General features: G+C 45.2%; 2 protein-coding genes across 4 annotated transcripts in view; one reads left to right on the forward strand and one right to left on the reverse strand.

The window, feature by feature from the left end:
* LOC309853782 (uncharacterized protein) overlaps positions 1–12,005 on the forward strand; it is a gene marked incomplete at its 5' end in the record, with an annotated part of 62,282 nt that extends 50,277 nt beyond the window's left edge. For 2 of the 3 annotated variants that reach the window (XM_082712262.1, XM_082712263.1), the window contains 2 exons: positions 7,580–7,697; positions 11,878–12,005. Of the gene's footprint in view, positions 1–7,579; positions 7,698–11,839 lie in introns of all 3 variants that reach the window. The other variant, XM_082712264.1, reaches the window with a different exon arrangement.
* A 1,596-nt stretch (positions 12,006–13,601) lies between these two features.
* Positions 13,602–27,160, reverse strand: part of GPR156 (G protein-coupled receptor 156) — a 100,648-nt gene continuing 87,089 nt past the window's right edge. The window contains exons 9-10 of the mRNA XM_082711923.1: positions 21,205–21,363; positions 13,602–16,742 (exon numbers count right to left, since the gene is read on the reverse strand). Coding sequence (XP_082568049.1) covers positions 15,405–16,742; positions 21,205–21,363 — 1,497 coding nt within the window. The 3' untranslated portion in view covers positions 13,602–15,404. The remainder of the gene's footprint in view (positions 16,743–21,204; positions 21,364–27,160) is intronic.

Below are 27,160 nucleotides of genomic sequence, written 5' to 3' on the forward strand. Positions count from 1 at the left end.
GTCCCATTTTTAATTTTTGCTTTCATTTCCCTTGTCTTTGGAACCAGATCCAAAAAGCATTGCTATGATGGATGTCAATGAGCTTACTGCCTATGTTCCTTCTAGGTGTTTATAGTTTCAGTACAGTTCCTTCAGGTAACCACATGGCCTCCACAAGCCATTTAGTATAACCTCTTCCACCCTCTTCCAGGTCCTGGTGCCTTGGTTTGTTTCCAGGGGAACATTTGCCCAATGATAAAAATGGGCAGTATTACACACAAAAAAATTAATTCATAAGAAAGTGTAAAGAATTACTAAGAAAATGCCTGTGACCACAGCTGCTCCTGTGTCTAATTTGGTCAAGGAGAGGAACTGATGGAGGACCAGTGGAGAGCAGGAAGAGCAGGGGTGGGGGTCGAGGCGTGGCCTGTCCCTGAGAGACAAGAAACAAATACAGGAAGAGGTGGCCAGGCAGCAGCTGCCTTTGAGTTTACTTGTTTACCTTCTCCTGGGAAGGAGCAAAGAGAAACTGCTCAAGATATTATTTTTAGAGCTATTTTCAAACAGCGTGGCTAGAAAGGGCTGCGGTACTAATTGCCTGTAAAGAATGTTTAGCATGCTTAGCTTTCTTATAGAAGGGCTTTGTTTCTAGGTAAACCCGCATGTTAAATTAAAGGCTCTCAAGAAAGAAATCCCGAATCAGTGCCCCCGCATGATGTGGGAAGGTAGGGGGCTCTCTGGCTCCGTGAGGGGTCTGACATGGCTTTCTTCTGGTGTCAGTTTTTCTGCTGGACTCCACTTCTCTGGGGTTCTTTGCTATTTGCCAAATTCTTACACTACTCAGAGGGAGTCCAAGGGCTCCTTCAAGGCTGTGAAGAGGTCTTTTCAGATGAGGAGGCTGGTGTGTAGTGAGGCAGAATCATTAGAGAGCAGGTGAGAGGGAGGATTAGAACCTGTCCATGGAGGACAAGGAGGAAGAAGGGGCAGGAACCAGGCTATTATAATTAGACAGACCTTGTTCTCATCGTGGCTTCTGAGCTCTGAGACAACGCAGGCAAGTTAGCTCTTGCCTCAGTTTCTTTTTCTATAGAATGGAGACAAAAACAGTTAATGTTATTGTGAAGATTTTTAAAGGTGATAAAGAATGTAAAGCACAGAGTCTGGCACCTCTGAGAGGCCAGTCCTTCCCTCTGAATGCCTACCCCAGAATCTCCCTTCTAATTACCCCGTTTCCTCCACTGGGCCTCCACTTCCCTTGGAAGCATTCCTCAGTCTCCAGTCTTGCTCAAAGATCACCCTCTTCTAGAAGGAGGAGTTCCCCTTTGGTGTGGGACAAAACCAGAATGAGGGTGAGACTTTTGAGTGCCTGTGGGTGGACGGCCTTCTTTCAGAGTGCCTGGGCTTCTCTCTGGAATCCTTCTTTCCTCCCCTGCTCAGGGGCTGTAAGGGGCTTGTTACCAAAAGTCCAGGCGTGAGTGTCTCAGGCTGGTGCTGCTTCCAGTCTGAGCAAGACAGGGAGAGATGCTGTTCCCCTGGGCTCTAATTCTTTGGTGCCCCTTTAAGAAAGGGCTCTATTCACCCTTGACAGTTAAAACCTCAAAGGTCTACGTTAAGCATCTAGGCCTAAGGGGAAATGGCCTGGGGAGACTCTCAGCTGCTTTTGGCTTGGGCTGGGATTTGGGTAAGGTACCAACATCTTTCTTTTTTTTAATTTGATCAAATATAAATAACATAAAATCTACCATTTTAACCATTTTTAAGTATAAAATTCAGTGGCAGTGAGTCCATTCATATTTTTGTGTAACCGTCACCACCATCCATTTCCAGAAATTTCTCATCATCTCCTACTGAAATTCCATACCCATTAAATAATTGCTCCCCATTTTCTCTTTATCCCCAAGCCCTGGTGACACTATTCTACTTCCTATTTCTGTGAATTTGACTATTCTAGGTAACTTATATCAGTGGGAATCATACAGCATTTTTTGTGTCTGTACAGGTCTCTTTTAAAAAGAAAAATGATATATTACAGATTTACTCTATCACCTATTCTGATGTTGCTTCTGTGCATGAACACACACACACACACACAGAGATAAATGTAAATATGAATCCTATGCTCTATTTGCAGCTTAAACAGTTAGAAAACCAAATTATCAAACTAACCCCCCAAAATCCACAAAATCCTATATGATTAAATTTAATGTGAGAGATGATGTTTTGCTAAAACAAAACCCGCTAATTGGTTAATAATTTAAAGACTTCCGGTTCTGGCTGTATATTTAATTTCTTTCCTACATTTTGACTTCAATTGTTTTAATGCAGAGAATAAACCGTTTGCATAGTGTCTTGCAGAAAATGTCACTAGTAACGTCAAAGCTTGGTTTGGTAACGCAAGATAATCAGACCACACACTTACCCATAAGGTGGCAGCAAGCGATTCTTGAAGACCAATTTAATGAAGTGTTACTAGATAATAATGTAAAATTATCTTTTCTTGGAGATAAGATTAGCATTGTGATGTTATTAAAATCTGAAGTACAGGGGGCATCTAATCTAATTCCTATTAGAGTTGGGAATGGAAAAATCCTTCACTGCAATTATTTACTTCTTGCAGCTAATGAACTGCTGCAAGTTGGTAAACACAAAGATAAGCTCTAAGCAGTAGAATCTGAATATGGAATTACCTGCTCTGGCCAGGTCCTCTTGAATACAGCATGCTTATAAAACTGTGCCAGTTATCTATTGCTAGGAAACAAGCAACCCCAAAATTTGTGGCTTGAAACAACACTTGTACTGCTCACAAATCTGTGATTTGGGCAGAGTTCACTAAGAATGGCTCGTCCCTGCCCCAACCGAGCAGAGGCCTCTGCTTGGGACTTACCTAAGGTGGCTAGAAGAATGGGACCTAGAATAATCTAATGATTCTAGGCCAGTAAAGTTTTTCTGTAAAAAACCAGATAGTATGTTATTTTTACCCTTGTAGACCATATCGTTTGTTGTAACTACTAAACACTGTCATTGTAGCAAAAAAAGAAGCCACAGAAAAATGGATGGGCATGGTCGTGTTCCAATTAAACTATTTATAAAAATAGGCAATAGGTCAGGTTCGGCCAGTTCAGAAACTGCCAGCCCTTGATCCGAAAGCTTGCTTGCTGACATGTCTGGCAATTGACACCATCTGCTCACTGGGACCTTGTCTGGATCTTCTAGCCAGAAGACCTAGATGTGGTTCTTCATGGGTCCTGAGCTTCTTCTCAACATAGAGCTATGTCCCAAGGGCAAGTGTTCAGATAGAAAGGACCAGAAAAAAAGGACCAGAAGAAATCTCTATCTTTTTTATAACTTAGCCTGGGAATTCAGGCATCATCTCTTCTTCTTTTTCTTCTTTTTAAGATTTTTATTTATTTATTTGACAGACAGAAATCACAGTTGGCAAAGCAGCAGGCAGAGAGAGAGAGAGAGGGGGAGAAGCAGGCTCCTTGCTGAGCAGAGAGCCCGATACGGGGCTCCATCCCATGACCCTGAGATCATGACCTGAGCCAAAGGCAGAGGCTTTAACCCATTGAGCCACCCAGGTGCCCCAGGCAGCATCACTTCTATCACATTCTACTTGTTGAAGTGGTCACAAAAGCCCACTGAGGTCAAAGGGGAGGGGTTACAGACTCTACCCTTGATGTGATAGTGACCAGGTTTCAAAGAAGCACGTAGGACTAGGAGTATCGCTGAGCCCATTTTTGGACAACACAGTCTTCCACGTTTACCATTTGCCATGTGATGACTTGTTCTCCCACTACTTTTTTACACTCAAACCATTTCAACATCCTCACTTAAACAGCAAGCAGACCTTGATGCCATTTAAGCTTTGCTTGCGTAAACCTTCACAAAGCGCAACCTTAGGTACTGAAATTTCACAGAGCATTCTTAAACAGTCATCCAGATGATTGAGAACAAGCTAAGAATTATTTTTATATTATTATTCAAATAAAAAGTCAAATTAAAAAAAATCTCAGAGAGACCTTGTGATTCTCCGAAAACAATTTCTTCATTTGAGAAGTACGCCAAAGGTTAGAGTGGAAAACCAATTCCTCCTAGCTTTCACGTGGTCTAGTCCAACTTCCTGGAATGAAGGTTGAAAGTCCTGTAGTCATAAGCTGTGTGCATTTGCTGTAAGAGTCCTCTCCCCAGAGATCCCTTGGGAAGCTGTAGTTCAAGGATTTGGTTTCGGCCATCTCCATGTCTTTCCCTTAGAGGCACTGCTGACAGCCTCAGTTTAATGGTTTTCAAATGTTTTCAGCTGTGCTGTGGCTTGTCTGCAGCCTCTTCACAGCCATATGAGCAAAAGATTCTCTTCTTTTCTTCTTTCTTTAGTATTTGGAATTCTGGTTGACCTGTCTTAGCTTTGTGGATCATCTTCCAAAAGTCTTTTTAGAATTTAAAAAAAATTTTTTAAATTTTTTGTTATGTTGTGTTAGTCACCATGTGGTACATCATTAGTTTTCGATGTAGTGTTCCATGATGCATTGTTTACATATAGCACTCAGTGCTCCATGCAATATGTTCCCTCCTTAATACCCATCACTGGGTTAACCCGTCCTTCCACGCCCTCCCCTCTAAAACCCTCAGTTTGTTTCCCAGAGTTCATAGTCTGTCATGGTTCGTATCTCCTTCCAATTTCCCCCCTTCATTTTTCCCTTCATTCTCCTAAGATCCTCCATGCTATTCCTTATGTTCCACAAATAAATGAAACCTATGATAATTGACTAGCTCTGCTTGACCTTCTCTGCTTGACCTCCTCTGCTTGACTTGGCATAATCCCCTCTAGTACCATCCAAAAGTTGGGTATTCATCCTTTCTGATGGCTGAGTAATATTCGATTGTATATATGGACCACATCTTTTTTATCCATTCGTCTGTTGAAGGGCATCTTGGCTCTTTCCATAGTTTGGCTATTGTGGACATTGCTGCTATGAACACTTGGGTGCATATGGCCCTTCTTTTCATGCATCTGTATCTTTGGGGTAAATACCCAATAGTGCAATTGCAGGGACAGAGGGTAGCTCTATTTTTAATTTTTTGAGGAACCTCCACATGGTTTTCCAAAGTGGATGTACCAACTTGCATTCCCATCAACAGTGTAATGGGCTTCCCCTTTCTCCACAGCCTCTCCAACATTTGCTGTGTCTTGCCTTTCTTAGAGTTTTGTTTGGTGTCCAACCTGGAGAACTGGATACCTGATACAGGCTGCTAGTTGGTAGAAGAGAAAGCATGGAACACTTTCCTGCTTAACCATCTGGTTTCTGTTTCTGGGTTTCTGAATAGATCTTAAGAATGCTGTCCACTTGGACCCTCTGGGGCGCCTGGGTGGCTCAGTGGGTTAAGCCGCTGCCTTTGGCTCAGGTCATGATCTCAGGGTCCTGGGATCGAGTCCCGCATCTGGCTCTCTGCTCAGCAGGGAGCCTGCTTCCCTCTCTCTCTCTCTCTCTATCTGCCTCTCCATCTACTTGTGATCTCTCTCTGTCAAATAAATAAATAAAATCTTAAAAAAAAAAAAAAAAGAATGCTGTCCGCTTGGGGCACTTGGGGGGCTCAGTCGGTTAAATGTCTGCCTTCAGCTCAGGTCATGATCCCAGAGTCCTGGGATCAAGCCCTGCATTGGGTTCCCTGTTCAGCGGAGAGTCTGCTTCTCTCTCTCCTTCTGCTACCTCCCCTGCTCATGCTTACACACTCTCTCTCTCTCTCTCTCTCTCAAATAAGATCTTTATCAAAATTCTGTCCACGCTGATAAAGGCTTGCTAAGTGAGATCTTCATTCAATGTGTTTAGTGATGGAAGAGGATGTGGGAACCATGTCTTCAGGTAAGGAATACATGCATTCAGAGAATCTGTGGTGGCTAGACTGAATTACACTATTCGATCTGTAGGGAACAGTGCAAGCACACAGGAGGCTTCAAGGAATCAAAGACTGTGAGGCAGGATGGTGCTAAGAGCTCATACGTCTCATACCCACCGTGTCTTCTTTCCGGGTTTTGGATGTTGAACTTTTCAAAATTGGTCCAGGGACTGAGGGCAAGAGCCCAGTTGGTATGGGGCTTTGGAGGCCTTTTTGCTGAGCCATTTGTTGAAAGGGAAGCAACAGCATAACTCTGAGGTGGGGAGACAGTCAATTAAAACTGTTTTGACGTTTCTCTTGCATTTGTTACTGAGAGGCTGAGCTATGGGCCCTCCTTTCCTCCTGTACATCCATAAGGGGTCTCTATCTTAAGATGTTTTCCCTCTCTCCTGCTGTTCGTTCCCCACTGAGAGCCAGACCTTCTCTCTGTGACTCACCCGAGTTGCTGTAGAGATAATTCCGATGGCAGAGGCAGAGGCCATTGCTTTGAGAGGAGGGAAGCAAGTCTCCTCTCATCATGCAAATACCCCTAATTAAGAAATCCAGAAACAGATTCTGTGTCATGGAAACATAATTTCCTTTGACTCAGAGAATTTCAGGAATTGCTGCGGGCTATCAACCTATTTTGATTTCCTGGGTTAAATGGCTTCACCCTTTGCCCTGAGTTTTCTAGAACAAAAATGAATTCAATCTAACATTTGTAAATTATCTTCTACATGCCAGACGTGGCCCTAGTAACTTGGGAAATAGTTATGAACAACAGAGTTCCTACCCTCAAGGAGGTTACAACTGACTAAAATAATCTTTATTTATTTATTTTTTAAAAATGTATTTGATAGACAGGGATCACAAGCAGTCAGAGAGGCAGGCAGAGAGAGGAAGGGAAGCAGGCTCCCTGCTGAGCAGAGAGCCAGATGTGGGGCTCAATCCCAGGATCCTGGGATCATGACCTGAGCCGAAGGCAGAGGCTTTAACCCACTGAGCCACCCAGGCGCTCCCTAAAATAATCTTTAATTGGTAAACCCCAATGGTACGTAGATCTTGATAGAAAGGTAAAAACACTGTTTGGACACTGTTATGAGATGAACTGTGTTCCCCCAAAATTCATATGTTCAAGTCTTTACCCCCAGTACCTCAAATGTACTTTATTTGGAGACAGAGTTTTGTTTTATTTTTACAAAGGAAATTAAGTTGTAAAGTCAAGTCATTAGGATACACACTAGGGAGAGACGCCTGGCACAGATCATTCACAAACCATAGAAGGAATCAGTCCTGCTGACATCTTGAGTTTGGACTTATACCCTCCAGGCTATAAGACAATAAAGTTCTGTTGTTTAAGCTCCCCCAGTCCCTAGTACTTTGTTATGATGGCCTTAACAAAATAGTATAAAAACCCAGTAGCCTCCCCCCACTGTTGTACAATCTGGTGGAAAACCCTGGGTGGATAGAAATTAAGTGTTTGTGGAATTTGAATTTACTAGACATTTGATAAATTCATTCATTTATTCATTCCCCATCTTTTTATTCTGGTTTATTTTTTATTACACTTTATGTTGGAAATTATTCTAACTCTTGTTAGTTTACTGTCTTTCTACCTGCTTTATGATAGATGTGTAATACATATTTGTTGAGTAAAAATATTTCCCTCCTCATTCTCTTCACTCTCTCCGTCTCCATTCAATATTCAAGCATTTTATGTCCATTCCAGGCTCATCCCTGTCAGAGCAAAAAGAAGTTCGAAGAATGACTCTGAGGAGCTTGGGATTTCAGGAGAGAGATAAAGATAAAGCCCATGTAAGGGGCTGCATTCCAGTGCCACGTGATAAGTAAGTATGTGCTGGACGGGTGTTGGATCATAACTGTTGCAGAGGGAAGGTGCAGTGTGCCAAAGTGTACAGACAGGAAAAGGCTCATGGAGGAGGAAGAATCTATGCTTGAGATGAAAGAAGAGCTAAGAGAGAGTATAGCAGGGTCCAGAATGTTCATAGTCCATCTGCCTTCCCTTATACCTGGGAGCTGTGTTTAGGGAAGAGTGAGATTGCTCCAGACTGGGGGCTGGGCAACGCATGGGGATGGAGATGATGGATAGAAGCTGGAGCTTCCTTCTGGCATTCCAGGAGGCCAGAGCAAAAGTCTAGTAGCTCTCAACTCTGGCTGCACCTGAAAATCACCTTGTGAACTAAAAAAAAAAAAAAAAAAAAAAAAGTTAATATAAAGACCCTACCTTGATCTGGGATCACCTGGAAACTGTAGGCAGAGCTTCAGAGAGAAGAAATCCCTTTAGGATGTGGATTGACAGCAACGGCTTATAGCGCAAGACCCAAGCCACTCTGCCCAGTCATGAGACTCTTGCAGCTCTGGTGTAAGACTGGGATAACTGCTGGAAATAAGACATCTGGCTGCATTCCACTGGTATGGCCTCCTTTTCCTGAGTGTCAAAGTGCCTGCTTGTGCCTTCAGAATATGTTGACAGATCCGTATTCTGTTTCCAATTCTGTCCTTTATTTTATGGTGGGAGTAGTAGGAACACAACCAAAATAACCCGGTCTCCCTCTTTTTAGGACCCTTATGCTTCCTGAGGGTGTTCATAGGAACCAACTAGAGAAGTGTTTTTTGTTGTTGCTGGTTTTTATTTATTTGTTTGTTTTGAAAGTGTTGGGGGAAATTAGGTCCAGAGTTTTAGGGATCTCACAACTTGGGTTCTGTCGGCTTAATCAAGATACTTTTGAGCAAACAGAAAGGAAGGAACAGAAAGAGAGTTGGTCAGTCTTTAAAAACCTAGAAATGGTTGGGATCTACAAGGCAGCAGGCACCTCCAAGATATTGTGGACATGAAATGATAAATCAGACATTGCTTTTGCCTTCCAGTCTCTGATAATTTAGTTGGAGGGGTAAGGAATGAACATGTGAAAATTTAACAATAAAGGATTTCTGTAACAGCTCCAAACAATGGAATTGTTGTCAGGGCATCACAGGAGTATATAATTTATCATTAGATGAATTCTGAGGCCAGTTGGAACCAGCCAGAAGAAAGTGAGGTCACTTCAGGCCAGGGTGGGAGAGATGGGTTGGTGTGAACAAAAGTTAGAGCCTGAGGTAGTGCTGGCATGCTCTGGTAACAGGCAAAAACCCATTTGGCAGAAGCAAGGAGGAGAGTTTCAGGCAAGTGGAGAATGAGGGAGGGCAGAACTCCGTAATGGAGAACCTCGAACCCCAAACCAAGGTGAGATTTCATTTTGAGGAAGTGGGCACAATGAAAGTTTTTCAGTGAAATGGACTTGAGTTGAAGAGATTCTGTGGCCCTCCCTGAGTCTCAGCAGATCTGTGGTCTGCAGTGTTTCTAGCCATCATGGGGTCTTCTGGAACCCTTGTCCAGCTTCATCATCTTGTGCCCCTTCAAGGGCGCAGTGCTTGAGAAAAAACTTCCAGCTTGGAGGACTGGCCATACTGTTTCAAACAAGGGAGTTAACATCTTTTCAGAATCAAGTGTCCGTGGCATTGAGCTTCCTTCAGGAGGCGGGAGAGACCAGGTAGCTTTAGAAAGCTCCCTCCAGGACACTGTTCAATGACTCAGCAAGGGAGGTTTTGCAATAGGCTTATAGAACTTGACCAGCTTGCTTTTCCTAAGGAAACCTTGGTGTCCTAAGAAAACCTCAGCCTGGGCCCCTGTCCTGCCGGGTTGAAATTCCTTCTGTCTTCTGGTAGCACGCCTGTAGCACATGCTCTGGAACTTGTGTCAGGGAATCCAAAAACGGCTTTGGAATCAAGTCAAATTTCAGTTCAGGCTTTGGTTCTGCCTCTACACAGTTGTGTGACGTTGGGCTAGTTAACCTGGCCTCTCCTGGTGACAGTTTCCTCATCTGTAAAACGGAAACAAGAACTACTTCATGGCATGGCTATAGATCTTAAGTGAGACAAGTATTAAGTGACACCCAGTAAGTATTTTTTTCTATTATAAAAATCCAAAATATTTCTATCAAGGATATTAGTCGTGTCCTTTGGCTCCCCCTGAAACAAAATCAGATTTCCTGACTTTCCAACTACACCTTTTCTTCTAGGCCTACCCTAATATTTGAGTCCTGCAGGTGGCTCTGCTCCCCAAACTGTGCCTGACCTAGAAAGGGTTGAAGGAGAAATTTCTGTTGCCCAAGAAGTGGGCTGAACCAAAGGGTAATCCTTCCTTTTCCAAATCTATTTAGAAGATCCTTCCCTCAGGAACAAACTGAACACGAAGAAGGGGGATTGGGGCATAAAGCAAGAAAACAGGATTTCTAGTTGTAAATTTGTGTTTTCCAAATAACTTTCCAAGACACATGCTTCTATAATGCTTACTCTGTGCCAGTCATAGTTCAGCCGTTTTATAAGCATTAATTCATTGAATCCTCATAACAACTCCATGAGGTAGGTGTTATTATCCCAGTTTGCATTTGGGGGAACTGAGCCACAAAGAGGTTATGCAACTTGCTGGAAGTCACACGGACACAAGGGCGACTTTAAGCCCTGGCATTGCCGTGAGGAAAACTATTGTACTAAAATTAGTGGAGAAGAGAGTTCCTCTATAATGCCTTCTTTTGACAAAGCTTTCAGGTGTTCTAACAAGGGATTTGTTAAAACAAAGTGAACCTACCACACAGTCATCCATGATGAAATACCTGAACCTTGCTTCCCGGGTGACCTCAGCTCTTGTGAGTGGTCCCCCTTTTGACCGTTCTGGCTAGGCTGCTCTTCTTTTGATTTATGTCTTTTGACAAACATCTGCTGAGCATCAGCCATGTGCTGGGCACAGTGCTAGGTGCGGGGGACAGCAAGATAATTACAAACAAGTTGTAGGCTCAAGAAGCTCACCGTCTTATGGGGAAAGTCGAGAAATGAACTGATGGTCACATATGTACCGAAGAAAGGGCTCTACAAGGGTATCCCTGTCTTTCTTCACAGAAGTGAGCTTCACTTTCTCTAACTCAGAGCTGGAGCCAGCACATTCCTTTACAAGAGAGGCAATTGCCCAGTCCATCCACTGACAAAGCTAAGCAGGATGCCTTTTGTTCTCCGTCTTCCTCCCTCCGTCACCACATCTTCCTGTCTCTCTCTGTTCTTTGAACTTCTTGTCCTCCTTCCCTTCTTTTTTCCTGTGCTTTTGCTTTTCTCTTAGTTACCTGCAGACCTTGCCAGGGCCGCTCCCAAGCACTTATTCTCTGAGCCTGTCTTTTTAGTATATTTAGACATCCAAAGGTAAGTCAAAGAATGAAAAGGGTTGGGAAACACTGACCCAGATCTTGTCAAGCTCATAACCGGTAATTTTGTCTTGTTACACTGGCATTTCCTGCCTCTTTGTGACCTCAATAGTGCACTGAGCATCCCAAGATGCTCCCTGATTCAAATGCAGCTTGGCTGGATTCTTAAAATGAGGAACATGTCAGGGAGAAAGAGATCAGAGTAGGTACCAGAGGTGAGGAAGAGCCAAGTCTGAGTACAAAGAATAACCTTTCTCCTTGCATTCAGCTCTCAAATGCCATCTCTGCACTAGACCTCCCTTGACAAAGCCCAGATGGTGTTACTGGGGGAAGTGTAGCAGCCAAAGGGTATGGAGAAAGTGCTTTGTTTGGGGCTCTGAGAAAGGGGACTAACTAAGCTGATGGTGAGAAAGATGAACAGACTGTCCTCCTACTAATGCTGCTGGTTACTCAGTAACAAGTCTGTGATGAAAACATCTTAAAAGAGGACCTTAATCCCTGTAACTTTCTTGCTTCTCTTCCATTAATTCTATCATTCTATCCCCCTTCTCCCTAAGAGACTTAAAGCACTGTCATTTTCAGAATTCAGTTATTCTGGGTCTTTTAGTGATATTGTTTCTTACTTTTAATTCATTGGAAAGCAGTGAAACCAGATGGCTCTGCCTCCCTTTCTGCTGCTTCGCTAACCCCAGAACTGGTTCTCTGCCTTCCTTTGTTTTATCCACTTATCTGTCCAGAAATCCATCTGACAAGCATTTATTGTGCTTCAACTTAGTGTGAAACTCTCTGATGGCTACTCTGGAGGACATAAAGATGGAGAAGACAAACTCAGTGCTTTCAGCAACTTGTAATCTGCGCAGGAGATACATCTAAATATAATAATAAATACAGATACAGAAGAGATTTTGTGGAACCTGCGTTGACTTTTCTCTTCACCATTTTAGAAGTGATATGGTTCTTTAAAAACAAGCCTCCTACATCCTGATGCTTTTTTCTCTGCTATGAGCTCCAGGAAGGCCAAGTTGATCCTTTAAGGAAAGAGTTTGTCACAGGCCAGGAGAAAGGACTAGACTTTGGGATCAGGGTGGGAACCTTCAACTTGGAACCTTAAATCAAGATTTTAATCAGCAGGAGAAGAGATGCTTGGGTCAGAATCACGCTTGGCTCCATGCCAGACCTTAAAACCAAGAAAGACATACATACAGGTGTAGATGCAATGTTTCCTTTTGCTTTTCCAGATTCCTTTGCACAAGGTCCTACCCTTTCTCTGAGGACATAACAGTCAAGAGCATCCAAAAGCCATGACACATTCATCCCTTTAAGAATTTCATCACTGGGTTAGCTGGTTTGGGGTAAAAGATCTAGGAAGGGAGGTGGTGAGGAATGGGGATGAGTACACTGAGTAAACACTAGATCTAGAGACAGTATTTGAGGTGGGCAGTCATGATATTTGGCACAGAGTTTTTTTTTTTTAATATTTATTTATTTATTTGAGAGAGAGAACTTGAGTGAGTGTGATGTGGGGAGGAGCAGAGGGAGAGGGAGAGAAACTTCAAGCAGATTCCCTGCTGATCATGAGCCCAATTTGGGACTTGATTCCATGACCCATGAGACCATGACCTGAGCTGAAATCAAGAGCCAGATGCTTAACCTGCGTGACTGAGCCACGCAGACGCTCCATGACATACAGTTTTTGAACCAAATGATAACCAAGGAAAATTCAGGTAGATTCTCCATCTCTTCAATCAAGTCTATCAAAGATTACAAAGTAATTCTAGGTAACATGGGGAGTAGAAGCCTCTATATAACTAAGTTCAAAACATGGGCCTGCAGATATTCTTCTATATTTAACTAGGGGGTCAGTCCATTTTATTTGGGGGGGGGTGTTCAGACTCTACTTGAGTCTTGAAGGATGAGTAATTTACAAGGTGCACAAAGTAGAGAAAGAGATTCTAGATAGAAGAGGGAAGGAGAAGTGATAGTGCTGAGATGGTGGGACTGAAGGTATAGTTGCAGAGGGAGGAAGAAGCTAGAAGGAGTGCCAGGTGTAGAGCCTCCATAGTCCACATTAATGAATGGGAGGTTGCTAGAAGCTAAAGGAGGTGAAGCCCAACTATAGGACCCACTGCCATGGTTTGGAAGAGTGGAGGGTCTCCAGAGTTTCTTCTATCCACTGGAGCAGGTGGTTCTGGGATAGGAAGCTGCCTGAGGAGACCACAGAAGAATCTGTTATAAATGCAAGCTAGGACATTGGGGAGGATATGTGCTATGGTGAGTACTGTGAATTGTGTAAGACTGATGATACACAGACCTGTACCCCTGAAACAAGTAGTACATCATATCATAATTAAAAAAAAAGAAGAAGATATACTTGGAAGTTGGGGCAAGCCAGTGGCAACTCTGATAGCTGCTTCATTTCTGCTCCCTGGGTGGTTCGGTCTACACGAGACTACTACTCGTGCTCTGTGGCACGAGACTACAATTTCTAGAGAGACTTGATTTGGGAGCCATTTCTGGTTTATTAAGGTGTCACTTGGACAGCGTACAAACAGCACAAGTGGAAACTACAAACCCACACACAGAATAAATTATGACATTTGCATTTAAAAGTAGACAGTAGAGGAATCCGTGCTACCAGAAGGGCTTCCCAGTCCAGTGTCTAGAGATTCATCAAGTGTCAGTAGGCCCTGAGAGTTCAGGATCAATCTTCTGTGAGACTTCTGGAGCCAACTGCCCCCCTGCAAGCATATCTAATGAGGCCCAAACTCCTGCACACAAACATGTATGCACAAAGACGAACACACACGGGGTAGGGGTGGGGGATGGCCTGTAAACAACAGTCGCTTAAAGCAAAGTGGACCCAGTTGTGCTTTCCCTGTGGCACTGGGGGCCGTTCTGTCTCCTACCCTTGTTCTTCACCAAGTCCCTGGCTCTGGTGGGAGTTGTGGGGGGGCCCCTGGGGTAGTGAGGCGGTGGGGGGTGGGGTGACTGCTGCCTGAGGCTAGGAGCCTCTGCTCACACTGCAGAATGAGCACTCCCTTGCACTCCTGTCTGGCCTGCCCAGCCCTGCTGGTCACTCCCAGGAGAGTCAGGGAAGAGATGTGCCCTCAGGGAAATCTACCAACTTGGGAGTCCCATGAATTGTAGGCAAGTCCTACATGGGCCACTCTCTAGCAGTGTGATGTCTGGGGAAGTTACCTCAGTTCTCTAAGCCTCAAATTCCCCATATTCCCCATCCGTGAAATGGGAACAAAAGTGCCTACTTCACAGGGTTGTCATAAGGAGTTCCTGAAATTTTATATTGCCAAGTACCACGCTAGACTCAAGTTCAATATTCAAAACCTATTCTCTTTTCCTGCCTTCTCCCACATTTTTTCCTTTATATTTCCCCATTTTGTATTCCCAGGTTTACATAGCTGTCGGTGCTCATGTAATCCCAATGGCACCAAAACCACCTCTTGACAAACAGGGCCTCTCCTACCCCATCAGAAATTACTGGTGTGTGCTTCCCCCACCTGCTGCCCTGACCCGGTACAAAACTGTACCACCAGAAAAGTCAAAGGGATGGGCCACAGGGACAAGGAGACAGTCCGGGCCTCTGGTATCATCTGAGCTCAGGAACAAGACCTGGGCAGCCTATGGGCCCATGGAGACCTGACAGTCTCAGGAAAGCTGGTGAGATGTCATAATGGCGGAAAGACATGTGCACCAAACAGTGGTGTACAGGTGACTCTGAGCTGAGCCGGAAGCTGGAAATGAAGGGTGGTCGTGTTCACAAACTTCAGCAGAAATACAACCACCCCCTGCCAAGAGTGGGGCACGCAAGAATGTAAGAGACTCATCTTCCTAGCAGGTCTGTCCACCAGAAGGCCAGTTTGATGGGTCCCAGTCTGGTTCTGGTTCTGCAGAAACTTTCCTTGCATCTATCCATCTGTATGTCTGCATAGTTCTCCACCTGGTATATATTAAGAGTTTCATAGCATACAGACTGACCAGGACAGAAGACCCTCTGTGCTCATTTAGCACCTTTTATCTAAAAGTTATTTTTTAAGGTCGCTCAACCAAGTCTTTCACAGGGATGCTGTGAGGTAGTAACAAGACAGGCAATACTCCTCTTTTGATAGATTGAGAAGAGCTCAAGGTAGCACAGTGCTCAAATGAGCACAGCTGAAACATGATAAAGGCTTGATCAATTTAGGGGACCGATCTGTTTCCCGAAGGCCACAACTGGCCTTCCACCTAGAGGCCTTGGTAAGGCTTGTCCTGAACTGACCTCTATATCCAGACTCACTTTGCTGCTTTTCACACCAGTGTGGGCTTCAAGTCGTCCTTGAAGTTCACGATAGGCTTTGAGCGGGCCCACAGCTTCTCCCAGGAAGCCAGCCCACCAGCAGGGTCAGGGTCGGTGTCTGATGAACCACTGTCACTGGAATCAGAGGAGCTCTGGAAGCAGATTTCACAGTAGGGCCGGTGGCAGTGGCAGAAGAGCTCGTCTGAGCTGCTGGACTCAGTGTCAAGGTAGCTGCATGGAGGGGACATGGAGGGACAGCGTGGGAATCCCAGGGGCAGCAGCTGCCGCTGCTCCAGAATGTCTGGTGAGGCTCTGGATAGGTGTGGGGCAGCAGGACACGGTGCCCGGTCAGAGCCAGAAGGCTGGTGGGGAAAGGCTGCATGGTTCCCTACGGCACCCTGGGGCTCTGTGTGGCTTTGTTTGCTGCCCTCCAGGGTGTCCGGCTTGCCTTGAGGATCTGGGAGTAGTGAAGTCTTCCTGGAAGAGGAATTTGGGACTCTGGAATCTGCCGTTTGGGGATCCAGGCAGACACTGTCCCTACTGCGCACGTTTAGCCTCCCACTGTGTGCCCCAGAAACAGTCCTATTTGCACGATGCCCCACATATGAAGGTATAGAGCCTGGAAAATGTGAGCGAGCCTGCAGTGCAGCCCGCCTTCTCCTCACCATGTATGGGCTAAAGCCGAGCTCCTTGGTGAGGGGAATCTTCTGGAAGCTGTGGGTAGCACTGCTCTTCCAGGGCTGCTGTGGACAGGACAGGGAAGAGGGGAGGGGAGGCTCGGGACCCAGGCCCAGATCTTGTAAGACTTCCTGAAGCTTCTCCCTGATCACTGAATTGACCCTTGACAGCCGCTTTTGGGGTTCCTCTGAGTTCTCCAGCTGCCCCTGTCTCTGGGGAACGGGGTCTTCTCCCGCTGGCATGAGATTCTGGGGGTAGTTCATGAGTACTTGGTCTTGTCTTTCTGCTCCTTGGCTTTGCTCAGGCCGTGGCTTCTGGCTGCAGCCCAAATTTAAATGATCAGAAATGTCTTTCAAGTTAGACGTTTTCTCCTTCTGCCCTGGGGAGGAGCTGGTGTCCTTCACAGCCGGCTCCAGGCTTTGTACACTTGTGTTCTGGGAGTCCTGCACAACCACACTGGTATCATTCTGAGAGTCAGAGAGGCATTCTGAAGGCCCCTGACCTACCAGGCTATGGGCAGAGGTTGCAACCAGGATGTTCTTGCTGTGGGAGGAGGCAGGAGGGACAGCCCACTCTGCGGGGTCGAGGGTGCACTCAGCTGACATCAGCCTCACTAGCTTCTCTTTGGCGTTGTTTACTTGTTCCTGCAGGCTTTCAATCATAGCATTTTTCTGCAAAATAAAAGTGAAATCATCAATAAAGAATGCCTCAGAGGGTTTTTACATTGTTTCCCATGGTGGAGAAAGTGTGGCTTCAGAACCTTGCTCTAAATCCCAGTTCCTCTGCGTATTGGCTGGTGATCTCAGGCTCCGAGGATGTGAGTGAAGTGCTTAGCACAGTAACTGACACACGGTGCTCAATAAAGGTTAGCCATGATTTATTGTTGGGTGATCTTAACCCCCTCCCCCACCCAAATCCTCAGAGTGTGTGGCTTTGTCTTTGAGACGGGAGGTCAGATGAGGCATAGCATTAGCTGTTTGCTGGCTGCTGCAGGCCCCTCCCTTTTCCTCAGAACTTAGAGGGTCAGGTTGCTTCTGTGAGACAACACTCTGGATAATGTTTGAGATGGCCCAAGATGGCCCAACGCAGGGTTTGCCACACTTTGGCAAAATACAGATGAATTTCCAGCGTATCTCGGGGATGAATGAATGAGGAAATACATACTTTGCCTCTTGTCAAACAGACTAGAACATTTGGGAAGAACAGAGAGAAGAGTGGAGATTCCTGTGCCAGAGAGAAGACCCAAGCTGGGGGTTGGGAGGGGTGCAACAAGATTCTCAGGTTGATGTCATCGCCTCCCTTGGCTGGACCTTGGGGGCATGTGCCGAAGCTACCGTGTCACACCATTAGTTGTCAGTAGCTCCTAGAAAAGCGCAGGCACCAGAATTACTGGAGAAACACTGCCCCCCCGCCCCGCTTTTTATTAGAATAATTGACACTAAGTCTCTGATCACAAGGAGCCAGATGACTAAGCCTGGGGCAGCTTGGCTGTGGAGCGACCTGTGTCAGGGCTGTGAGCTGATAATACAGGTTGCACCCAGGAGGGCTGGCAGGTGGGGGCTGCAGGAGTGTGCCTGTCCTAGCCACAAGATCAGGGGGCATGAAGCAGCAGGAAGGGGGTGGTGGTGGGTGTGCCCTGAGCGACCTCTGCTTGTACAATCGGCGACTGTCTAGCTCAGAACTTATGTCCACCTTCTGAGATTGCTGATGTTGAAAAGTAGTGGAGCCCAAAGAAGAAGTGATGGTCTTGGGGCAGACTATAGCAGGGTCCAGGGTTTGGGGAGTAATAACCCAAACTGCTTCTAGGAAGTGCTTGTCCAAATCCGAAAATGCTGCCTCTTTGGGGTCATCCTCTCTAGAAGCTAAGGATGAGCATCTGGATATTCATTGATTGTGTCCTAGAAATCAAAGAATGTTTCCCTCCTTGGGCTATGTGAAGCAAGTCACCTGTGGACTGAACCTGTGGGTTTTTTTCTCAAGTTGATATGGGAGTGTTGCCCAGAAGTGACCTTTACGGGAGCAGTAGCTTAAGTAAACTAGTCCAGCAATAGTCCTCTGGCAGCGACTCCAAGCAGATCTCCCGTTCCCTCTTTATAAGCAGCAGAGTGACTTTCCGAATATTGGTAGTTCAGGTTCATCCTGGCTGAGTCTTCTTCTTTTATTATCAGGAAAGAGTCCAGGACCAGTGAGTAACCGGTGAATAAGCGGAAGGCCTTTGCAGCTGAGCTCCTGCCTCCCCATCCTCCTTTTGCTCACCTGCAGAGTGGTGAAGCCGGGGCGTTGCCGAGAAAGAGTAGATGACTCAAGGACTCACCAGGAGCAGAGTGGATGAGTAACTCGACAACATCCATTCCGGCTCTTCATGATATGGGTGGTGCCTGATATCTTTCAGAGAATCTCATGGGTGTGACTGAGCACAAGAAGGATGCCAACCCTCTTCCTCCTCAGCAGCCCTTTCTCCTGAAGCTACCCCCCAACCCCCTGCCGCCCCGCACATTCTCATAGGCTTCAGGAGGTCTCCACTGCACCACAGAGTTAGGAGGAAGCCACCAGCTAATGACAACTACCCCAGCAAGTAAACTCCAAGTGGTGACTTTTTGTGCCCCAAATTTCTTTGAGTGTAGAAAAATAGGATAAACATTGAGTTGGGAAGAATACTTTCCTCCCAGCAAACCAAATATCTGAAGCTGACTAGTGACAGATTTAGAAACGTCAGCCTAAACAGTGAATTTCCCTTGTTCCAGAAAAGGAAGTGGGACTCTGTCTTCACCGTAGCTGCAGACTAATTAAAGGCGTGGTATGAGGTGTCGCCATTGTGAGACCAAAATCTGACCTACCGGGGCAGTGCATTTAAATGAGCTTATTAATTACTACTTTTGGCCCATCGGAGAAGCAAAACATCCATCGTTGTGTTTTATAAGGGCAGGTCATCAGGAGAAATAGAGTCACCCTCTTGTAGGTGAATGTCCTCTGCTGCAGAGTATACAAGGGAGGGTCTTCAACCCCTGGGGCAGTTCTGTTTGCTGGCCTTCCCACAGCCTGGCGAGTCAGCGATGCATGCTGCCACAGCAGCCTCTGGGGGACCTCTGGCTGTAGTGTCAAGGGGGGCAACAGTGAGAAGATGGACTGCTCATGTCGTGAGAAAGTAAGAAGAGGACACAGGAGACAGAGGGGCCTAGGGAGGGGGCTGCACAGAAGGGACCTGCAACCAAGGAGCTGGAGTCAGGGTCTGCGCACACAGGGAAGCAGGAGGGAGACTTGTGTTGATCTAGCAGGCAGTGCTGGAACTGGAGACTCAGATACTGGAAGCTCTCAAGGCCTGTGGAGGGGCACTAGGACAAGCTACTTGTTCTCAGGCCTGTTCTGGGGAAGATGTTCCAGGTGTAGGTCACCGGGGGAAAGAGGCCAGGATTTTGCTGTCTATGCATCTGTTCCCTATTAGGGCCCTTCCTCTGCAGACTCCAAGCATGTTTCTGGATGGAGCAGATTCAGTTACTGCGTGGGAAACAGGGTAGCATGGCAGAAATACAAAAAGCACGTCACAAATTACCATAAGGCTAAAGAGTCAGGCCACTTGGCTGTTCCAGCGTTAGCTGATTGTGAATAAAAATCATCCTGGCTGTTTTCGCCAAGTTTCCAGCCTTCTGTTTAGCTGGGAAAAAAAAAAAAATGCTTCTTTGAAGACTTCACAGAATATCAAAGGCAATGCTACTTACTCCCTTGCCAGGTAGGAAGAAATCTGGCTTTGAAATAAGGTCCTGGATGTTTCATGAATAGTCAAGAAATGGAGAAGTATTATTCTGGTGGATTAAAGAACTCCAGACGGAGGGTGTGGTGTGAGGGAGTAGAGGAGCACAAGCAGGGATGCCCCGGGAGGTGAATCCCTTCCCTTGTTGTGTTCCTTAGGTCCCCATCACACCATCTTCTCACGCAGAGACAACTGATACCCTGGGGTCAGGCCAGTTACGGTCAAGTGTAGTTTCCCACACAGCACCTACTCAGGTGTGTTCTGTACTGAAAAAGTATGAAATATAATTTAGTGAGTGTGAAAAACTGATTCTGCAGAATCCTAGGCCTCCTTTCTGAGGCAGGGAAGCCTCAAGCTTTTCCAGGTGCTTTCTTCAAGCCCACATCATACTGCCCAGTTCTGGGAGAGGTGCCAAATCTGGCTGAAGAACAGAAGAAAAAGGAGTTGGGGTTGGCCCAGTCCTCCCCTGGTGTTACTATGATATTCAGAGGCCCTATTAAGCCCTCCACCCCATTTTGGAGACTTTCTGGGTTGGCAGAATGACTGAAATCTCTAGTTCAAACCTGGAAAGGATAATAATGGGCCCCATAAGATCTTGGAAATGAGGGTACTACTCTAAGAGAATATATCATACAGAAGAAGCTAGGATCCACTACTGCTCAAGACCTTTACAACACTGTTCTGCCTGCTTGGAATGCTTTTCCCTGCGTCTGGTCAATTTGCACTTAACCTTCAGGTCTCAACTCAGAGGATATTTTCTGACCATTCTAAAGTAGGTTACTCACTACCCATTATTCTGTCTTACCACTCTGATTTCTTCCTTCATAATTCTTTTTTTTTTTTTTTAAAGATTTTATTTATTTACTTCTGTTAGGGAGATAAAGCAAGAGAGTGTGCATGAGCAGAAGGGTAGAGGGAGAAGCAGACTCCCCGCTGAGCAGGGAGCCCAACACTGGGCCTCAAGCTTAGGACCCTGGGATCATGACCTGAGCCAAAGGCAGACACTTAAATGACTGAGCCACCCAGGTGCTCCTTCCTTCATAACTGTTACACAGTTTATAATTATAATTTACTTGATCAACATCTGTTTCCTTTGATAGACTATGAGCTGTATGAGGGTAAGGACTGTACTTCTTTCATTCGTCAGCACTTTGCACAATACTTGGTACACATCTGGCCAGTGAATGAATGCAGTGGGTGAGGTCAGCGACCGGAGGGTCCCTGGGGAAATGCTGAGCTTTCTGCCTGGGACTGAGGGAAGTGGGAGTGGCTAGGAAGGGGGGAATGGAAGTATAGGAATGTCAGCAATGAGACATCTGGGGTCGACCTTGGTATGACTGGAGTTCTTGCTAACAGAGAATCCACCAGGCAGGGGTCTAGCTTACTTCTGTGAGGAGTCTGTCCATGGAGTTTCTCTCTCCTCCGGCATGGCAGTTCTGCTCCTCACCATACTGGGTATGGAAGCCTTTGCTGGGAGTGCTGAAATATTTGGCCATGCGTCTGATTGTTTGGTTTTCCTCTTCAAATGCCTTCCATTGCTTCAGCTGTTCGATAAAAGAACACATGTTATTTATTTAATTACACTCCCAGAAATACATTCTCTCACTCTTTTTCAAGAACATCAGACATGAGCATGTCACAGACACACACGTGATGTATAAACTATTCTCTTCTCAAAACACATTTTACTCTGGAAAGTTCGTAAACAGCAAAGAAAGGAGGTATAGAGAAGGTCAAGGTCATTTTCAGTTTAAAAAAATGCCAAAGGAAGACAATGACAGGTAGACTGGTCAAGGTGAGCCAGAGTTGAAGTATGCTTCTAGAGCCATATTCTCAAGCCAGAGTTTAGGAGCTATCCTGGGGCAAGGCAATCTAAACATTGTATGTTTCAAATGAAACTGCTTAGTTGTAAGTAGCTGTTCTTAATTATTCTCATTTGTGGAGTAATGGTGTGCTTACTGCTACTGAAAGCCCAGTTCTTGCCAGAGGACTTCTAACCCAAATCAATAATCAAGTCTCAGACAGATAGAAAACCACAAATGTCAATAAAAATCAATAGAAATGACAGAACATTAGGTCTGCGAGCTGACTGTCCTTTTTACATGACAAATGAGGAAAGACTCAGGAGGAGTATGACCTTTCAAGGCCCCACAGTCAGTTAGCAGCACAACCCCAGCTGTTACCAGAGCCCTGAGCTACATCACATCTCCTTAGCAGGGGTGATGAGATAGAGACTGGTAACTGTGGGGGTCCTATGGAGGGTTTTTCAGGAGAAATTGGTTTTGAGAAACAATCTGAGGAAGCTTGGGGCTGGTTTAATTTCATAAGAATGGAAGTGAATATAGTACATTCATGGGGTGTCTCGGTGGTTGAGTCCGTTAAACATCTGTCTTCAGCTCAGGTCATGATCCTAGGGTCCTGGGATCAAGCCCCACAGGTTCCCTGCTTGGTGGGGAGCCTGCTTCTCCTGCTCCCCTGCTTGTGCTCTCTTTTTCTGTTAAATAAATACATAAAATCTTAAAAAAAAAAAAAAAAAGCATTCACAAACAGGGGCATGGTCTTTGGGCCAGGGGTGGGGGGAGTGGTAGTGCTGGACATTTCTCTTTCTTCCTTAAGGAATTTTCATCATTAAGGGTCCTAGTGATTTATGCTGGCTCTAGATAGGATGCTGAGGGGTTTGTGAGGAGTCACACAGGGATCCTGGAATTGATTTGCTTATACATCAAACATTTATTAAGCTCTGACTATGGAGTGCAACCCAAATTTGGTAAAGCAGATAGGATACTAAATTCCCACCATCGACTGCAATACTTTCTCACCCAAGTCCTCCTGGGTCCTCTGTTGACTCAGCATGAGTCCTTTATGATATCAGGAGTTTGCAAGATCTGTGCTGGGTCAGGCGAGGACCATCTCCTCTGCATGCCCTTCTCAAAATCCACCTCCCAAGGCCATCAGCTCAGCTGGCAACTGAGCCTCAGTCTGTGGTCTTCAGTGGATAGAGCAGACCTCTAGTGCTCTCCTGGCACTCACCCTTGCAGTGTTGTAGTATCTCTGTTCTCTCCCAGGACGCCTTGTTTCCTTAGCAGTATAGCTTTTCCTTTTTTCTCCCCCAACAATGCCCGTCTGAATTGTCTCAGCAGGGCTGCTGGAAGAACTTCTCAATATTGGTGTAAGGGCACCACCAGGGCTTCTGGGCTGTCTCACCCTAAGCTGGAGGGCACAGCCAGGGTGCCCCTTGACTAAATCCTCCTCTTCCCCTTTGTGGGGATCCTGGTCCTTAAGACTTGACATTTTTGGCCTATGGCTATAAATGACCCCCAGGTCATAATTTCAGGACCTCTTCATGGCACTTCCTCCAGAAGGCAAGCATTTTCTTGTTTTCTCGGCCTCTGGGCCATGTGGGTGTGGTAAGATGAATAATGTTTCCCCAAATATTTTCTTCCCCTCCTAATCTCTGGAACTTGTGAATCTGTGACTGAGTTAAGGATTTTGAGAAGGGGAGACTGTTCTCGATTTTCAGGGCAAGGCCAATGTCATTGCAAGAGTCCTTATAAGAGGACGGCAAGAGAGTCAGAAGAAGAGATGTTGCCAGTGGAAGCAGAGGTCAGAAAGAGAGACAGATAAAGATACCACACTCATGGAGGAAGAAGCAATGAGCCAAACAAGCAGCCTCTAGAAGCCAGACAAGAAGTGCAAACACATTCCCCCTAGACCTTCCAGAAGGAACACACACCTACTGACATCTTCTTGACTTTAGTCAAATAAGGCCCATTTCAGATGTCTGACCTCCAGGGCTATCAAATAATAAATGTATTATTTTAAGCTGTTGGATCTGTGGTTATTTGTTACAGCAACAATAAAACATTAACACAGTGGGATTGACTCTCAATCTCTACCAGGTAAACCAGGGTCTTTGGAAGTTCACCCCATGTGCCTCTCTCACATCCTGCCAATCTCCCCTTGTTTCAGTTTGTGCTTCAAAAAGTGCAAGATGCACAAGTGTTATGGTGCTCCAAACAGACTTTGTTCTGTCTCCTATGTCTGCCTCTGGTCACAGTGTTCCCCCATCAAAAATGCCAACCACTGTCCTCCCCCAATCTGCTCAGTGAGCTGTTATTCCTCCCTCAAGATTGGGCCCAAATACCCCATGTTCTGAGAAGGTGTCACTGAGCTCCCAGACAGCCTGAGGCACCCCTTCCTCAGCATTAGGTAACGTACCTTCCTCAGACACCTAAAAGATGTATTATAATTCCTTTCACATCTGCCCCCTACTAGATTTGGAGGTGGGTCCATGTGTTGATCTACACATTTCCTGCAGTTAGTAAGTGATGGACAGATACGTGAACAAATGAAGGAAGCTTTCCCCTAAGAAACTAGGGGGCGCTGCGACCTATGCAGATAACTATAAGGCAGAGTAGAAATTCCTAAACACCTTCATGAGGAGCAGATGGAACACTTGGGGAATGCAGAGGAGGAAAAAAAAATGCCGTATCTCAGAACCCACCTGCCTCTCAGAGAGAGAGGGATGGAGGTGGGGATGTGTATAAGGATGGGTCATGTTCAGGTCACAAAAGCAGAGGCTGGTTCATTGCTGGTGATGACCTCAGTGTTTGGCATAAATACTTAGGCATTTCCTGAGGGCCTGTGTAGAGTGCTACTTGGCCCACTTGCCTCTTCAGTAATGTCATCCATTTCACTCAGCTTTCTAGCGCCACCTAGCTGCCCTTGACGTATCTATGCTTCTGCTTTCATAAGCCCCTCCCATCAATCCAGTCTGAAGGCTGTCACAAGAAGGCAGTCCACCTCCTGCTGCCTCCCCTCCCTATACAGCTCTCCTCACACAACTTTCCAAATTTGTTCAGCTGTCCTATTTTCCTGGAAGACACAGTGCAGGTCTCACGGGGAGAATCTTTCTTCTACCGAAGGCCACTGAGCCAGAGCGGAAAATCAATTCAGGGGCATACAAAAAACTGACAAGCCTCAGTTACTTTCATATTTTGAAAAATCATTTACCCTCCTAAACCTAAACTACGATAAGCTATAATATATTTTTTTGGTTTTAAATCATGTTCTGTTCAAGAAGAGAAAAAGCATGAGACAGAAAATAGAAGAGGAAAGACAGACTAAGATAATGGAAGCTCAAAACGACTAGGAAGAAAAGGGGGGGGGGTGAGTCAGAGAGAAAGAAAGAGAAAGGCCCACACTGTCTGTCCACCCCATTGCTGTACCCCCTAATATTTTCAACAAACCAACTGCTTGTTGCTTAGGTCAAACCTGGAAGTGAGAATCCAAGCTGATCTTTGTCCTGTATGTTTATGTCTGTTATGTCTGTATGTAGATGGGAGTGTACCTAAATATTACCACTGAGGATTCAAACACCAAGGACAGTGGAAGTCTTGCATCTGAGGCTCAGGATGGGAAAGGGACAGAGGTGAGTGTGGAGGGGGAAGTTACAAGTAGGGCGCATCATGGAGGTTGTGGATTCACTCAGTTTTCAGATAGAGGTCTTGGTTAGGTCTGAAAGGCTTTCCTCTAATAGTGCCTAGGTGATTACTTCTGCCCCAAATTATCTTGTTGTCTTTCAGAGACTCTTATTAGCTCTATATTGTATCCTAGATCTGTTCTCTGTGTTTTCTTAACTAGTCTCTCATTTTTTATCTGTCCCCTTATTGTCTGTTACTTTAAATTAATTCACTAATTCAGTATTTGGCCATGTCCAATTGCCTGTTCAATACTTTTATTGGTATTTTAAGTTTCACACAGTATTTTTCATCCTTATTTAGTATTTCATTTTTTAAAAAGATTTTATTTACTTATTTGTCAGAGAGAGAGAGTATAAGCAGGGGGAGCAGCAAGTAGAGGAACAGGGCAAAGCGTGGGAGAGGGAGATGTGGGGCTTAATCCCAGGACCCTGAGATCATGACCTGAACTGAAGGCAGATGCTCAACCAACTGAGCAACCCAGGTGCCGCTATTCACTATTTCTAAGATTATGTCCTTTTCATGATGGTTCCCTTGAGTTGAAGAGAGGCAATATCCTTTGAATCCCATTGACAAAACAAATCAGATCTATTTCAAAAACTGTTTTACTTCAGAGGAAGGCAGCTTCTCCAGATCTTCAGAAGTTTGTGGCCCAGTTCTTGTGAACTGCAGAATTTCTTCAAGGTCCTTTCCTCCTGAATCTATAGTCCTACATGAGATGAGCTATAGTTTCCTCATACAGAAATATGTTTGCTTGCCTTTTCACTTGTAGTCCCAGGATGACTTCCATAGCTCCAGTTATCACAAACATTCAAGGTAAGAAGAAGGCAGAATAGGTGATGCCAGCCATGCCTTCGGTTTTTGTTGTTGTTGTTGTTGTTAGGAAAACAAAAGCTTTCTCATAAGTCTGCTAGGAAACCTTTAATGTTCGAAATGGTATCACTTGGTCACCACAAGCCATGAGGGAATTTGGTAAAGCAAGTCTTGAGCTCTTTCAGTCTATATAGTAGAGATGAGCAAGGAAGAAAGGGGTTGACAATGGATGGATGGGTTACCAATCATCAACATTGGCCATAGAACCCAAGGGGTGGGTCACGCAAAAGATCCCTGCCTACTCCCTTTTCCCATCTCCCAGAGAGGAACAGCCCTTTTCCTGCTATACCCCAGACAAATAAGCCACAGCTCTCATGACTTCCTTCCATCTAGTTCTTATAACATAGAGATTCAGCAAAAATTACTCTAGTTTCTAGCAGAGATGTAACACCTATCCTTGGTTTTTAGTGCACTGCTACAGATGTTTGCATATTTGTTTATTCTCTAGATTACTTTAATGAGAATTTATGAAAGGGAAGGAGAGTAAAGGCCTTTGCCTGTGTCACACCATCGTGCCCAAAAGTGCAGTCATAACCCTCCCTCAGTCAACACTTTAATTATCGGTTAGCTCCCTCATGAAGACATTCCTAGTCAACTGCAAGCTGCAAAGGGAATCAAGATGGAGTCTAGAGGGAGTAGTGGGATAAGGGAGGCCTCCGGGGAAGAGAAAGAGATCTAGAAGGGAAACAGGACAGGTGCCTAATGCCAAGTTCATTAACTCAGATATATGTGGTTCAGTGGTACCCTAGGGCATTACATGAATAATTTAACATCACTTTCAGAGCCCATGGGGTCCTTCTTTCCCTCTGACTCCCTTTCTTTCTCTTTGCTCTCTGGATATTTCTGCTTCTATCTTTCTCCCTCATTTGATTTTTTTCCCCTTAATTCCCATAGTGTGAAACACATTTTTATTCAGCTTTTATTTCTCCTTATTATAAAAAGAAATGTTCTATATTGTCTTCTAATAAAAAGGAAAAAAAATTTTTAA

Source organism: Mustela nivalis (genome assembly GCF_964662115.1).
Source record: "Mustela nivalis genome assembly, chromosome: 1".
In the NCBI taxonomy this organism is placed as follows: Eukaryota; Metazoa; Chordata; class Mammalia; order Carnivora; family Mustelidae; genus Mustela; species Mustela nivalis.